Source organism: Chironomus tepperi, unplaced genomic scaffold (assembly GCF_022539635.2).
Source record: "Chironomus tepperi strain 1889 unplaced genomic scaffold, CSIRO-AGI_Ctep_v1 contig_376, whole genome shotgun sequence".
In the NCBI taxonomy this organism is placed as follows: Eukaryota; Metazoa; Arthropoda; class Insecta; order Diptera; family Chironomidae; genus Chironomus; species Chironomus tepperi.
In genome coordinates, this window is record NW_027226498.1 from 4,573,973 (window position 1) to 4,590,301 (window position 16,329).

At 30.9% G+C, this 16,329-nt stretch overlaps 1 protein-coding gene across 4 annotated transcripts in view; it reads left to right on the forward strand.

Moving 5' to 3' along the window:
* Ace (Acetylcholine esterase) overlaps positions 1-16,329 on the forward strand; it is a 42,033-nt gene that overhangs the window by 13,841 nt on the left and 11,863 nt on the right. For all 4 annotated transcript variants that reach the window (XM_070647233.1, XM_070647231.1, XM_070647234.1 and 1 more), the window contains 6 exons: positions 52-229; positions 931-1,026; positions 1,099-1,286; positions 1,363-1,570; positions 9,664-9,806; positions 11,134-11,286. In XM_070647233.1, coding sequence (XP_070503334.1) covers positions 52-229; positions 931-1,026; positions 1,099-1,286; positions 1,363-1,570; positions 9,664-9,806; positions 11,134-11,286 — 966 coding nt within the window. The remainder of the gene's footprint in view (positions 1-51; positions 230-930; positions 1,027-1,098; positions 1,287-1,362; positions 1,571-9,663; positions 9,807-11,133; positions 11,287-16,329) is intronic.

Below are 16,329 nucleotides of genomic sequence, written 5' to 3' on the forward strand. Positions count from 1 at the left end.
AATTGAACATAATCGTAGCTATTAAAATATTCATGATCATTATTCTTATAGCTTATTTGGATTTATGGTGGTGGATATATGAGTGGAACATCGACTCTTGATATTTACAATGCCAAAACGCTTGCGGCAGTTGGAAATGTTATTGTAGCATCAATGAACTATCGTGTTGGTGCATTTGGATTTCTTTATTTGGCACCATTTCTTCCAGGTCATGAGGACGAAGCTCCAGGTAATTTTTAATCTTAAATGTCCTAGATATTTAATTATTTTCGTAATTGGATCTAATTGCAATTTTTCTACATTTAATTATTGTGCTGCATCTTAATTATTAAATTTTTTCAACCACTTTTAAGAATTGCATTATAAAACTTAATAATATATTAAAAACACAAATGAGTAGACTCGATTCGTGCAAAGTAATTATAAAGAGCTTTTCATTCATATTAATTGTCATTGCAACCTTCAATATTTCCTATGTCATCATTCAATCAGCAATATAATTACATATTTCATGAATGAAATGAATACAGACAATTAAATATTGTTCATTGATTTTTTCCGGTGGGTTGATACTTGATGAGTTATACATGTTGTGATCCATTTTTCTTCTTTTCACCTCTAAATCTAAAACATTCTTTTGGCTTCTATGGAATTCATGTACTCGACCAATTTTCATAGGTCAGTAACCTAGTGTACCATTGATACGGTACAAGTATACACATGTGCCATAGAAATCAACCCCTGTTTGCTGAGGGGTACTGATGTGTCATGAAAAATCGCAGGTGTGCCGCGAAACTTTTTCAAATATACCATAAATAGAAAGGTTTAAAATTGAATCTCGATAACAATTGAATTGAGCTTAATCATAGTTGACTTTGAGTTCCATCTAACTAATGATATTTTGTATTATTTTTTTCATTAACCTATTAGGCAATCAAGGAATGTGGGATCAAGCGTTGGCAATAAGGTGGCTTAAAGACAATGCACGTGCATTTGGTGGAGATCCCTCAATGATTACATTATTTGGTAAGCTATTTATATTTAGAAAATCAAACATTTATAATCATTATTATTAATGTATTTACTTGATATGTGAAGGCGAAAGCGCGGGCGGTGGTAGTGTCAGTTTACATCTGTTATCGCCTGTAACACGAGGATTAGTGACACGTGGAATTCTACAATCGGGAACATTAAATGCCCCATGGAGTCACATGACATCAGAGGCGGCAGCACAAATTGGAGAATTGTTGGTTGATGATTGTAATTGCAATGCGTCTAGCTTAAAGGTCAGTCATTTACAACAGCTACCAAATGTCTAAGACATTATTCTTAATATCATAAATTTATGACTTCTCATTTCAGGACTCACCACGTGCTGTACTCAATTGTATGCGTTCAGTTGATGCAAAGTCAATTTCAGTACAACAATGGAACTCTTATTCCGGCATTCTTGGATTTCCATCCGCACCAACTATCGACGGAGACTTTATGCCATCAGATCCTACAACCATGCTTGCAACAGCAAATTTAGAGAACATTGACATATTAGTTGGAAGTAATCGAGATGAAGGTAAGGAAACTATTTTATTAATTTAACTAAAACGCGTTCAACCACAACAAAAAAAGATGTTTACGATAAAGCACAGTAAGGAAAAAAAGGACGACTTATTTCTTTTATGCGCGACACATAAAGCAGAAATTGATGGTTGTGTTGTACATATGAAAGAGGCATAAAGAAGAAGAACAAAAAATTTCACAACTTATCGCTTGTAAAAGGTCACTCACGACTATGTCACGTGCTTTTCCATTTCGCTCAAATTTCTTTGCGTGCGTATGCCATTCGCTTAATTCTCGTTTTGATAACTGTCGTCCAAAAATTGCGCAAAGCCACGAGAACTCAAATGGTTAAATAAAAACGAATAACACATAAAAATAATGGGTTGTAGGCTGTCGTGAAGAGGTGAAAAACTTTTGCGCAGTAAAAATTATGAGGTAAAATAAAAAAGCACGAGAGGATAAAGAAAAAGAAGCATTCAGTGGAGAAAAAAAAGTTAAAAAACATGACCTTGCTTAATGTATATGTTGTAAATAACAGAGAGTTTGAAGTAAAATCAATCGTTTGTGGGCAGATTGTAAGTGTGTGTAAAACTTGAGAGTCTTACTATTAATTTGTAAATAATGCGATATAAAAGAGAGAACTTAATTTGTGGATTTAAACTAGGTAATCGGCAAGAACGCCGACACGGACACATTTTTATTAATTTTATTTCATTATAAAATAAGTGACCTCCTTTAGGCTTTAGAATTGTGTGAGAAATTTCGATTATTTTGATGATTGAAGTTTTTGAGAATATACCAACGGTTATTTTCTATTTGAACTGTATGCAACTTTTATTAAATATATTTCCCCTTTGTTAGTTGATAGTCCCCTTCATGTAAATATTTTGTCTGTATCTGATCCCTGAAGAATAAACATCGTTTTTATTAAATTAAATCAGTGAGGAGTTAATTAACTTATTAATAAATAAGCATTATTGGTTAAAACTCCAACAGAAGTAATATATTAGGATAAAAATGAGTCGACTAATCAATCGACTGGGTTAATAAACTTCAAATAAAAGAAGGGGAAATTTATTTTAAAGAAATTACATTATGGTTCATGATAGTAGGAAGTTGTTTACTTATTTATTACATGCGATTAATCTTTCCAATAAGTGGGAATTTTCTTGATATTTTTCGTCTACGGTTTTTTGTGTTTTAAGATAAATGCTTATATTAGCTTGAAAATGAGATGAGCTTTGTTAAAAACGATACTTTTTGATTATTCCTTTCGAAACTCTTAAAAATCCGTATCAAGTGATTTGAAGATTAAAGTATAAGTTAACAAGGAGGCATTCCTAGCCGGTAAATAAGCAGTTAAATGCCTGTTTGGTCAAATTGGTAAGGCTCAAATTTTGTATGATTGCCCGAACGTGTTTAATATGTTTGATTCTACATAAATACTACACTAGTTCTTTTACATAATCGAAAGTTCGGGATTGAAACCCACATAGACATTGAAGATCCTTCAGCTTTTTTCTCGTGACTATAATTCTTGGTTTCTAATAATATCGCAATATTGCATTATTTATTATTGTTTTATATTTATTGCCAGCTGTAAAAGTGTATGAATATACATATTTTCATATACCTCTCAAAAAAATGTTAAAAAAGTCATAAAATCTTTAAATTGTGTAATTTTCACAACTTTCAGTCGTACGTGTAAATATTCTTATTTTCTTGTCTTTTGTCTCTGATTGTTTATTGTCATTCTCTTATGCTGTATTTTTTATTATACAAAAAAAAATCATCAAATATCGTTTTAAAATCACATTCTAAATGTTTATTGTTTGAATAAATATCATCGCAACTTACTCCTGGCATGCGATGTGTAAATTTAAAGCTTGTAATAACAGCGTGTGATTGTATTGCTTGAAATTTATTTTACTTCATATGTATGTGTTTGTATATGAGCTCAAACAAAAGAGATGAGTTTTAAACTCAAAAGAATAATGCTTTTCTATTTGCAAAGAGTTGCTTTGAAAAGTACTCACGAAAATTAATGTAATTAAAAATTAAACCTTTGTGCTAAAGAACTCCTGAGAAATCTTATGTATGTAGGATGGATTAAAAGCTTCGAGATTGCTTTTTTATTGTTTTCTGAGAAGTACCTATAATTGTAACGTAAAAATTGAAAAAACAGAACCTTGAAATTTGCCAATTTTTTTTCTACTTATTCATACCAGGTGGGTAATCCTTTTTCACTACTGAATCTACATCCTTGAAGGAAATTGTTGTTAACATTTCAAATTTGAAACCTGGTTTAAGACAGGATAAACGGGCAATGTCCTGGTTTTAACACTCATATTTAAGCAAGTATTTTGCTTTTAGCGTTTGCATATCCAATATTCTTGATTAATTCAATAAATCTCAATTAGTATTACCAATAATTCGTGATTTTAACCGTTACCTATTTTTATTGGAATTTTCACTGCTAAAAAATTAAATTTATGCTATACTGCCAGAATTTCTATTCATTTACCCTGGGGTTTAAGATCTTTATTGAGCGACTCCAGCGATCATTTTTTGGTAAGAAAAAAATCTTTCTATAATTTAAAGAATGACTTTAAAAAATGTTGCCAAGCAATTTTTAAAACAATTTTTCTAACTTCATATTGCCAAGGAAATTTTCTGGTGACGAAAATTGCCAGGATGGTAACAACTTTAACATTAAAAAATGTTCTTTAAAATACTTAACTACATCTTACCTGTGTGAAATACTATAGCTTGTATAGTTACACCCGGAACCATAAGTAATAAACTACGGCAGGGTAAAAAAAATAATCAATAATTGACCTCTTTATGGGTACTAATTGGTCATTAATGTTAATAGTTTTTGTTAAATACATAAAGGACTATAAAATTAATAGTTCGTATTTCTCGTTTCCATTAAATCCTGCAATAAATTTAAGTCTTCAATAAAAAATAAAGCCTGTGGTATCATAGAAATTTCATGAGGTATGTATGGCCTTCGACATTCTTTTTATTTGTGCATTAAATTTGTTGAATTTTTATAATTGAAAAATCATTTTACATGATTTATGTTGGATTTATGATACAAATTAGCTTCAGAAAAATATTTATTTTTTTAAATATTTTGAGGATCGTAATATTTCATCACCTTTTATGCGTTCTATTAAATTTAATATTATTTTGTCTCGAGACATCAGACAATGTTTGAGCATTAGACAGAGCATACTGGCTCTGTCAACCAGCTTGAACAACTTATCTGTTCGCACATTAAATTGACATTATTTCATCACTGTTCTACGCCAAGTAGCTTTGGAGCTCTAGGTCGTCGTCTCCCTTGCGGATACCAACCAAAAGAATACAAATTCATCTATTCCAAGAATTTAATACTACACACCTTGTCATTCTACTTATAATACTGTTAGATCACAACTTTATTTGTTATTCATCCTTTTGATCAAATTATTACAGATAGGTCTATATTATTCCAACTAGAAAGTACACACGCACCATGTTAGAAACTTTCTATGTATCCGTTAAAGAACACATGTCTATCTGCATACAAAATTTTGTTTATCAAACTTTATTGAGGGTGGCATAGTCGCTTTCAGTTTACTTCAAAAAAATCTCACCCATATCATTTTCTCATTCCAGATGATATGAAATGTTCCTTTCCTTTTTTTCGTGTCTCTCATCCTGCCTTTTTTTCATTTTAACTGTTTTCAGCAAAAACGAGAGAGAGAAAAAGAAGACTTTTTTATTATGGCGAGCTTTTCTGTAGTAAAAGCTTTTTTCACGCCGAAAAAAAATTTTACGCTTACCAATACACACACATAAACATCTAAAACGATACAATAACAAGAGGCAAATGAATAAACATTTTCATTTCTTTATTTCTGCATGGTATACACGATATGTTGGTTGTAAAAAAAAGTTTTTTTTAAGGAAGGGAAATGAAAGTGTTTGTGAGAGAATGAGGCATGCAGAGAGTATGGGAGGAGTTCAAGGTCGTTATTTAACTGCGTTTCCAGGGCTCTTATTTCTTGCTTCACATTATGCTTCTTTTTTTTGGTTGTGGATAAGATTATTTTGTGTTTGGATGTCCAATAAACTGAACGACATATATAATGACTGGTTGGTGGTAGTATTAAGCAACAAAGGAAACAAAGTCACAGCTATCACATTTTATTTTATTTAGGATTTTTATTTGAATCCACTTCTTATTTTATATTTTTTTCATGCTTTTGTTGATTAATATTGAGAGACTGAGAATCAGGAATGTGAATAAGAAGTAGTTGAAGAAAATTAAGATAATATTTTTCTTTTCTATTAAATTATATACAAAACGAGCAGATAAAGAGACCCTCCCCGAACACAAAAAAAAAACGAAACGAGAGAAGAAGCAGCAGTAGCTATGGATACGTAAAATAAATGTTTGCAAAAATTGCTACGCTTTACGAGTTTGTTTACTTTTTGGTAGGAGTTTGTCTTCCTTCGTTTTCTATTCCCAAACTTCTCATCTTATCTAGAGATTCTTAAAATGTAAAAAAATAAGGAATATGTGTGAAAAACGAGAGTTGAAAATGTCTAAGTATATGTATGAGAGCTGAGGGAATTGTGATTAATAATCTATTACCATACCCTCTAGACCTACAGCTTATAAGGGAATTCGAACCCACGAGTACGTCATAAGACCTGATATACCCAGGTCTAATGCTAGATACTATCATATCATTGTATATCTTGCAATGAAGAAACTTTATGTGTCAAAGCTCTCAAAACTGTATTCAACACATGAACAGAGCCTCGTAACTAGAACGGTGAAATGGAATAAGAATTTTGAAAAAAAAGCCATGACCTGAGATTGTACCCAGGACCGTTAACACGTAAGGCCAACGCTCTATTATTTATGTCACTTTATGCCATTTAAGTGCACTGTCTAACCCTTCTTAAATTTCTAAGTTTGACTTCAAATATTCAAAAATTGTTACATATCTGATTATATCTCAAAAAAATAATTCCCCTTAATTCAGAATCTCTATTTGTTACCTCTCATTTTCTAAGAAATTATTTCCTTCAGAAAGAAATAACGAGTAAGAGGTCAAGGAGGATAGAAAAAGAAACAAAAAGGTAAATTACCGCTGCTACGTTGCCATTGCTCATCTTTAAATCTATTTTGTATACAAGCACAGCTAGATGAGAAGTGTCTTTTAAGGATCTTTCTTATGCCGCTCATGTCCTTCGAAGGAAATTTGTCAGAATTTTATTTATACATAATTTATGATATTTTATGGGCTCATAGACTCACAGATTAGTCCAGTGGTGGGCAACCTGTGTGTCGCGACAAAATGCAATAAACCGTTTACTGTTTGTGGTTTCGGTTGAGACTTGTCATCAAGGTGTGCCGCGAGGAATAAAAAGTTGCTCACCACTGGATTAGACAAAAGTAAGAGAGAATACTGGGAATATTTTCATGGGTTTGCGATAAGGCAATAGAATAGTTATCTGAAATTTTTCCTTTTCAGATCTCTTAGTGACTAAAAATTTTGTTAATCAACACACAAATGTTAGTGTTTGTCTTATAAGAGTGACATTAATGAGAATTCAAGTGAAAACCATAAAAAAACATTTCAATAATTATCTCAAGGGATTTCTCTCTAGAATTTTCATTGTTTTTCTTTTCGCAGAAAACTTATTTGCTTTTTTTTCCTTTTAAAAAAAATCATCGTCATCTTTTACCTGAAGCTGTGTCGCGATGAATCTTCAAAAACTTCTTTTCATTCGAAAAAATTGTATAAAATGTATACATCACATTTATATTGCGCACTGTGGAATGAGATGAATAGCACAAAAAATATTTGTATGCTTTATTTTTTATCATTATAATAATCATCGTCATCGCTGTAGCTGTAAAATGTCAAGAGAATGGTAAACATATTGACGGATACCGCGTGAAAAACTTCTTATCTTCATACATTATCAAGTTTATATAGTGGCAGAAAATCGATTGAAAGGAACAACGTTATTCATACGATAAAATTTAATCTCTAATGTAAACTTCTTAATGTGGTTTAACTTAAAGATTAATCACTCAAATTAATATCGTCATTAGTTTCAAATCCTTACAGACATCGAATATTAATTGGCGGGTGTGAGAAATTTGTTAAAAACAAAAAGTCAGACTACCGTCACTTGGAAACAACTAAAATTTTGAAATCAATTTTCTGATGAGAATTTTCGATTTCAATTTCGAATGTTTCGACATTAATTTCGAAGTTTTCTACATTCTCAAGAAGATTTTCGAAATGTGATGAAGGTAGTCTGCAAAAAGGACATTTGAGTAGATAAGTTAAATATTATTAAATGTGTCTTTATGCTTAATAGTACATAGACAACATAACCAGGACATTGGATGTCGTGAAGTCGCAAAAATAATGAAAATTCATTGAAAGGTGCTTACATCAGGATTTTCTCTTTCTTACCTTTTCTTTTGATTTAAACATTTTTGTCACGAACCTTACATTTTTGCTTATCGATGTGCCACAAAAAATCGACTTATCGTTTCTCGTTTCTCTCTTTTTCTTTACTATTCTCGTGTATACTGTATGGTTTTTGTATTAAAGTTCCATGAGAATTGTCGTAAAGTACAATGTATTCACGTGGTGGTTAAATTGTTTACAACATTATTACTTTTTTTTTCTTTCTATATGAACAGTATTGTAGTCATTTTACCATCCATTGTAATAGTATTATGACTTTTTCTTAACAAATGTACATAATTTTCATTTATTATCTGGGTACTTACTTATAGATGACAAGAATGACAGCTAATGGTGTCAAGCGTTTTTTGACTCTTGCCGCATATGCATTAATGTAAAATCGATGAAAGTCTAAAATACTTTGTTTGACATAAGTCTTTCTATAAGTTTGAAACTAATCCCAGATAGCACAAATTGAATTCGATTTCAATTTAACACCATGTAAGAGTCATGCCGTCCTTGTGCCGGAGTTTTGATCGATGAACCGGGTTGTGCTATTTGAGTAAAAAATCCAAATTAGCTACATATTTATCTAATGTATATGAAAATGTTTACCCGTAACATAATAAATCGCATTCGGGTAAATGACTGCGATTTTACGAACGATAAAAAATAAAAAAAGAAAGACATTATTCTGAATGTAATAATGCGCTTTTGATTTTTATGTATTTACTTTTTTATTCAGAATGTGTACAACAAACTACGCTCTGTTACCTTTTTCTCTATCACTCTTGATTACTCTTAAAAGGTCACATAGCATTTTTTTTACCCTTAAATTTTTGCTTTAGTCGATAAAATATTTTTGGGGTTTGACAATTTAATCTTAGTTATGTGTGTGTATGTCTACGTATATATATGATATTAAGTAAGGATAACATTTTCTTGACCCATTGTGCAGACCCATCCCTCGATTCTTTTTGTTATTTGATGCATGCTCCGGACATATCGAAATTTCAGTTATTTTTGCTGTTCAAATTTTCAAAAAACGGTCTATCAAAAAATCTTTCTCCAAATGTCGACATTTTTCTTCAATTGTCAAAAATAATTTGAAAGTTCGATTCTGAAATGTCTGTAGCATGATTTAATGATAAAACAAATTCATATATCAGTTTCAATTTTCATATAAAATTGAATTATATAGAAAGGGATGAAAATTTTTCAAATTTTATTCAAGCTGTTTTCGAGCTGTTTTGTATTGCTTTTTAGAAGTGGAAAAAGTTTATTGTGTATTTGAAACGTTCGTAGAATATATAATGAGGATATCGCGAGATTTAGATATTGTATTGAATACAGGTTACAATAACAATTTCGATCATTAATTATCATTATAAAACTTATGTTTGTTTTCTCATCTTCGATGTAGAATAATCGAATAATATGCAATTAACTTGAAACGACATTGATAATTCCCATCACAACTTTACTTTTTGAAAAATATCTCTCGAGCCAATTCGCGTGAAAAACTGCTTTGCATCAAAAATGATTGTGCTTTATCGTTTTATAACCTTGATTTGGTCTCCATTCTCATTCCTCCTATTTTCTTTTTTTTCCACAGGCACATATTTCCTCCTATATGATTTTATCGATTATTTCGATCGCTCATTGCCAACACAGCTATCGAGGGAAAAATTTCTAGACATCATGAATACAATATTTACTAAGGCATCGCAGCCGGAACGTGAAGCTATCATTTTTCAGGTAAGTTTTTTTTTCTTCCTCTCTTCTGCATGTCACAAAAGTTCCTGGTATCATAAATTTTATGGGCAATGAGAGTTTCTCTTTTATTTTTTTGTGCTGAATAGAAAAGTTTCTCATTTGTTTTTCGATTTTTTTGGTGCGATACTAACGTTGTTGAATGATAAAATATTTTCATATATTAAGAAATTCGAGTTTTTTTTTAAAACCTATTTTAGAACCCTTTTCATAATAAAATTTGTATGAAGAATTCATGTAGCCTTTTCATGGTTATTAAACAACATTTTAACTTAATTCTTTTTTCTTGTAATTTCAACATACATGTACCTATGTAGGTAGTTTCAAGTTATTTTTTTACATAAGCTTTTTGATCATTTAAATATTAAACAATTGGAGTCAAGTTTAAATCTGGGATTGAAATGAAATTTTTTTTCTCAAGGTTCTTTATCTGGGAAAGTCTAGTCGGATTTGGGTTCTTTTTCACTGTTTCTGTCCTGCCATCTCGGTTTGCATGTTAATGGCACCAAAATTGTGGTCAGGTACATTGAACCTTGTGGCATACCCTACGTCAGTTGTGGAAAACCTTTCATTTTTCATTGAGCATCTTATTTGTTAACCTAACCCAAAACCACATACGGTGTACGATGTATTCCGAGAATCTCATTGTACACTTTTGATAAAAGTTCGCTATTCTGTTCAAATTATTTTCTCTGCGTACTCCTTACAATTCTTGTTAGTTACATGCTGTGCTGGAATTCACAACACAATATGTAGTATTTATCATTTGTTTGACAAATTATTTCTTTTAAGAAGTATTATAAATGTAAGATAGAGAAACTTTATCAACAATTCTTATGGTAAACGGGAAGTGTGATACAGGCTGAATGGCGTACTTTCATAAATGAGAGTAATTCATGAATATGTCTGTGCTTGTTTTATATTCCCAGAAGTGTTCGTGTTTTATATTCCCAAAAAGCACATATGACCAAAAATCCGCTACCAGGTCATTGTGACTATGGCTTTAGGCCAAATTTGATGAATTTCAGTTCCAGTTCATATTCAAGTCGGCCCAAGACTGTTTTTTTGGCAATTTCTACGTCATGTGCCTTCCGGGACTACTCATTTGAATAAAAAGGTCTTCTCTATATCCTTTTAGACCGAAATATGATTGATTTTCATTTTAGGTTGAAACTTAAAGTTATCAATGATTCTCAATTGTTTAAATGTCGAAAATTCTCTCGAATCCTAATTTTGCTAGAATATAAACAAGAGCTATTAATGGGAAATTTGTTGTGCATTTATATTAATTTATTTCATCTTTTTATTACAGTACACAAGTTATGAAACAGCAAACGATGATTACCAAAATCAACAGCAGGTAGCTAAGGCTGTTGCCGATCACTTTTTTATATGTCCGACAAATGAATTTGCAATTGGACTTGCTGACCGTGGTGCAAATGTTTACTATTACTATTTTACACATGTGAGTACTACATCGATGTCATTATTCTTTTTATCATGTCTTACACTTATCATTGATACCGAAACGTTGAACTTTCTTCTTTTCATTTCATCATACGACATTGCATTTGTTGAATTTTAATATCATATCTTCTTCTAGCTTGTTTGTTATTTCGATGGATTTAAGGAATAGAAGAAAAATCGATAGGTTCACAAACATTTTTTTGTTCTTTTTATTTCTTTAAACAAACATTTAAAGCTCGCAAGAAGAATGTCTTTAAGAATTAGATGAACTTGATCTGCATTCGTGCTCTTTTGCCTTTTCTACAAAATAAGACTTAAAGACTTTTATAACGGGATCTTTACTAGGTCTCCTAACAATGTGCACTACCCATCGGAGCTTATTGAATGTATCAAGCTATAAACCTGTAATTACATGACAAATTGTTATTTTCAATCACAGAAACTATAAAGTCAAGCTAGCTTATTTATGATTCAATTAAGTTGGTTTAATTTCTCCGCTCAAGTGAAAATTTTGTGAATTATTTCTTAATTAAGGAGACATTCATCATTAAGAATATCACGGCAAATAATTCGAGAAATTTAAAAGTCAAATGAAGATGTAGAAATGTTGATTAAGATGACGCAACAGTTTTTCCCATCTTATTTTTGTTTACTACACATTCACTTAGTTACGAAAGTCAAGAGGGAATAAGTTAGAGTTTGAAGATCGTGTATTATTGTTGACCTTTGCGTCATATGTTTCTGTCTACGATTTCTTAATTTTTTCGTTAACCTTAGAAGTTTTACGACAAGATTTCATATTCGATTGATATTATCCGAACTCAACATTACGTAAAGGCATTGTTGTGCAAAAAAAAAAAACATATGACAAAGTTCCATTATCTTAAACATCAGCTGTAACCTGCGTCATGACCTTTTAAGTTTCAAGGAAGACGCAATTGAACGTAAAAAATTTTACTCTGAATGCGCCCTTTTATTTTTCACTCTCATTTATACATCATGAATTATAAATGTGTGCATATCCCTCCTCCTTATAACACAATGATAACAAGTATCGTAAAAATGAATAAGTGAAAGAAGATGCTGTTCTCGTGTACTCGTACTCAGAAAAAATAAAATTTAGTATTAATTTAATATTTTTCCACTCTTCCATCTTTTTGTTCGTACTGCTTTTATTCATTTATGGTATAATTCTATGAAAATGTCAAAAGTTCACTGTATGTTATTGGAGAAAAGGGCACAGGGAGTAAAAAAGGAAAGGATTTTTTTTTCATCATTGTTGTCTTCTCAGTTGGATGAAAACAGTTCTTTTTCATTTGCCTTGCTCTGTAATTCCCAATTTAGTGTGGAAAATTGGAGCTGCTGTTAAAAATTTTAGGGGTTTTATTTAGAGGATAACAAGGAATATACTCTAACTATATTAGTGGATGACAATTTGTGAGCTACGGTATTCTAGTTTGCAGCCAAATTTTTCTTTAATGTCATGAATCGAATGTTGTATGCGGTTTCGGTCGAGGCTTACCACTAAAAAGTACCAGGAAAAATAAAAGGTTTTTAACCGCTGGTCTACATTTTTACCAAAATAACTTTCACAATTTTCCGATTTCATGCCATATGGAAATCATTTGTGTCGCTGGGTACATGATTTCTGGATAGGGTTCCTTTTCAAGTTATCTTTTAAAGCTTATGAGTTTATTTAACTTGTAAACTTTATCTGGCTGGTTGCTTAATTTACCCGAGATGCATTAAAATAGCCTACCCAAGTTGTTTTCTAGCTATTGTAGCATACCCCATCGTTCCCTATCCTAAGTACCGTAGAGTTCACATAGTTGAGTTACCCTAGGATTGATCTACCTGGATAGAGAAGTTAGAGGGGTAGGTCAAAAAGTCGATTTTTTATGAACGATCCCTAAGACGTAAGGTCATTTACTCAATTAATTCATAGAAAAATATTTTAATTTTTATAAAACTTTCCAGACACAAATTTATCATTTTCATCATTTTGCAATTCTTGATTATCATTGTTTCTCTTTTATTTCATAGTTTTCAAACGAAAATCCATATTTTTTTCTTAATTTCCTTCCTTTTGATGAGAAAAAAAAACTTCCGCTTCCTTCTTAGAATGGATTTAGATAGAAGCAAGAAAAAAGTTTATTAATTAAAAATCTTCGTTGGATGTTGAATATCAAATTAATTTATCATATCTCGTTAAGTTCTCAAGGCGTAAAGATGTGATAAACATAAATTTCTTTTGACTGGAAATTGCACAAGTAGCGCCAAAGGTTACGGTATTCATAAAATATATTGAGTATTAAATTCAATATTTCTGCTTCGAAAATTGAGATGTTTAAGCCTTTTCAATCAAATTTTTTCGATTCTGAAGTTTTATTTGTTTTGCCAAAATGAATGAATATCAATTTATGACATTTTAAGATTTAATTAATTTAAATGCAATTTTCTGAGAATTAGTTTATGGTGATTGATATTCACATAACAAAGAGCATAATTTATTCAGTTTTTCAAATAAGCACAAATGGAATTTTGGTTAAATGCTATTTTACCAAATTACTTCACTAATTTTATAATTACGAAACTTCTCATTTCAGTTTTGAAGCATTAGCTCATTACTATCGAATTACTAGTTTATCGCTTGGGTTTGTTAGCTTAAAACTATTGCTAAATACAATTAAAACTATTAGTTAATGATTTTTCTGATTTATTTGTTGCCAATTCTGCTGGTTGGATACTTTTATTTATAACCGAATACTGATCACTGGGCAAAAATGCGTTCAAGCCCCTCGATCATTAACACGAGATTCCACTATAGCTATTTAATTTGAGTTTAGTAATAAAATAATCATCAAAGACATATTTACTTGTCAAATTATATTTGGGAGATATGTAATCGTCGCGCAAGATATTACGTGAACAAATTTAATACATGAGGCAACTCATTTTATTCGCTTAGAGTGCTTGTTTGACCCATGAGGATGATTTCATTAAGCAACGAGATAAATTTTCATACTTTCTATATTTTTTCACTTGATAAGTCTGACTTATTTAGTTTTAACTTGATAATTTTTAACTGAATTTTTCTTCGTGTGAATATGTCTCCGCTACGGAGGTTTATCTATATTTATCGTATATTGGTTTCGTTCTTCAGAACTTAACCATTTCACAATGACCCAAGTATAAAGGGTTCAAGACTCAGCATAAGAAATTTTCTAAAAGTCCCTCTTTGAATTGTGCACTGGAAAGCCGAAGTCATATAAATTGTATAAATTTTATCACAAAGGAGTGTAAGAGACACACACTGCAAGAGAACGAAAATGATATATTATGCCAGAGACAGATAAGTACATTGATTTATCAGGAAGAAAAAAATGCTATACCAATCTCATGAGAATTAAAAAATCCTCAAAGCCCCTTTAGGTAATTAACTCGAGCTTTTTATTGCGTTGTGCGCATTTATAAAGAGTTCTTGGAACAAGAAGATAAGATAAATGAAAATATGTGCATGAGCTTTAGGAATCATTGAAAACTGAAGCGACATAAAAAGGCTTGCTAAGTTTGATCCTTACCCGCCGAGCTTGAGCCCTCAAATATATGCCAAACAAAGCTAGCCTCCCCGCGAGACTTTTCATGTTACGGTGTGAATATAGCCAGATTGGGTTTTTACTGTTAAGACTTAGAACAACATCAGATCCCTCTATTTGACATGAATTCTGAAAAACCTTTTTGAAGTCTGATGCATAAGATAATCAGAACGTTAAGCTCATCACATACACAAAGCTCTGTAACTGATATATCAAAAACAATTTGAAATGAACGTCTAAAAATATTTCCTTAACGTACCTGCAAGCATAATATAACAATGTAATGCTTTACCTAACTGCTATATGTAAATGATGTTGCTAAACAAAAAAAAAGATAAATAAAAATATTCTTTGACCTTGTATGTAAAATACAGAATATACTGTACAAGAAATTTCCATCGAAAGCTATATTTAGAAAATTTTCGCAAAATTTTTCGTTCCGACATTTTTCTAATTACCAATGCACAAGAGCGACGAAAAATTCATAACAGAGTGTGGCCGTCTCAAAAACAACCGATTTTTTGTCGGTGATTTTTTTTTGACATTTTCTTTGTAACGTAAATATTTATTTTAAAATTGTGTTCGAATATTTTAAACATTTTCAACAGTCTAATTTCGAAAAATTCGATAATCAAATTTCGAAAAATTCAACAGTCTAATTTCAAAAAATTCGAATTCGAGACGGCCACACTCTGATTCATCAATATTTCAGAACTGTAAAAATTACTTTATTTATAGACATTGTTATAAAAAGAATTGAGCCAATGTGGACCACAAATTTTTCATCGTATAGGCGTTATTTGATATTTTTAAATTTTTCTTTGTTTGTTTACTTATTTTAAGCAGATTTTCAGTTTAAATTGGTCCAAAGATGCTGAAAAATTCTTAGTATTTATTACCCGGACATAGAAAAGTGCACTTTTAATTACTTGTAATTAATTTTATATATATTTTTAGATTTAATGATAACAACATTATTTATAGACAACATAGATATTTTATTTCACATGATTTGTTGTGGGAGGTGTAGAGTAAATTTGATTAGTCTTCAGGTTTCTTTAATGCTGTTTAATGCGTGAGCGTTGTTAGAAAGATTTAATTATTTTTAAGTTGTAAATAAGCAGGTTCAGCTTCAAAAGTAATTTGAATTTTATTGAAAATTGTAACATAGTTCCTCATTCTACAGCAGTGGTGATAATCCAGCAACCATACACGAACTCATACAATCTGCATAAGCTGCATTACATGCTAAAACTGCTACTGGTGTTCCAAGACCAAAAGTTATTGGAGTAATTGCAAACCCTGTTGCCTAAATAATATTTAATAATATTTTCGTTAATTACTTATTAAGTAACGCGGAAAATAAATCAACATTTCAACTACCCCCGCTCGTTACGTAATAAGTGATCGACTCCCAAAAGATATTTAAAGTTATGAGAATTCAA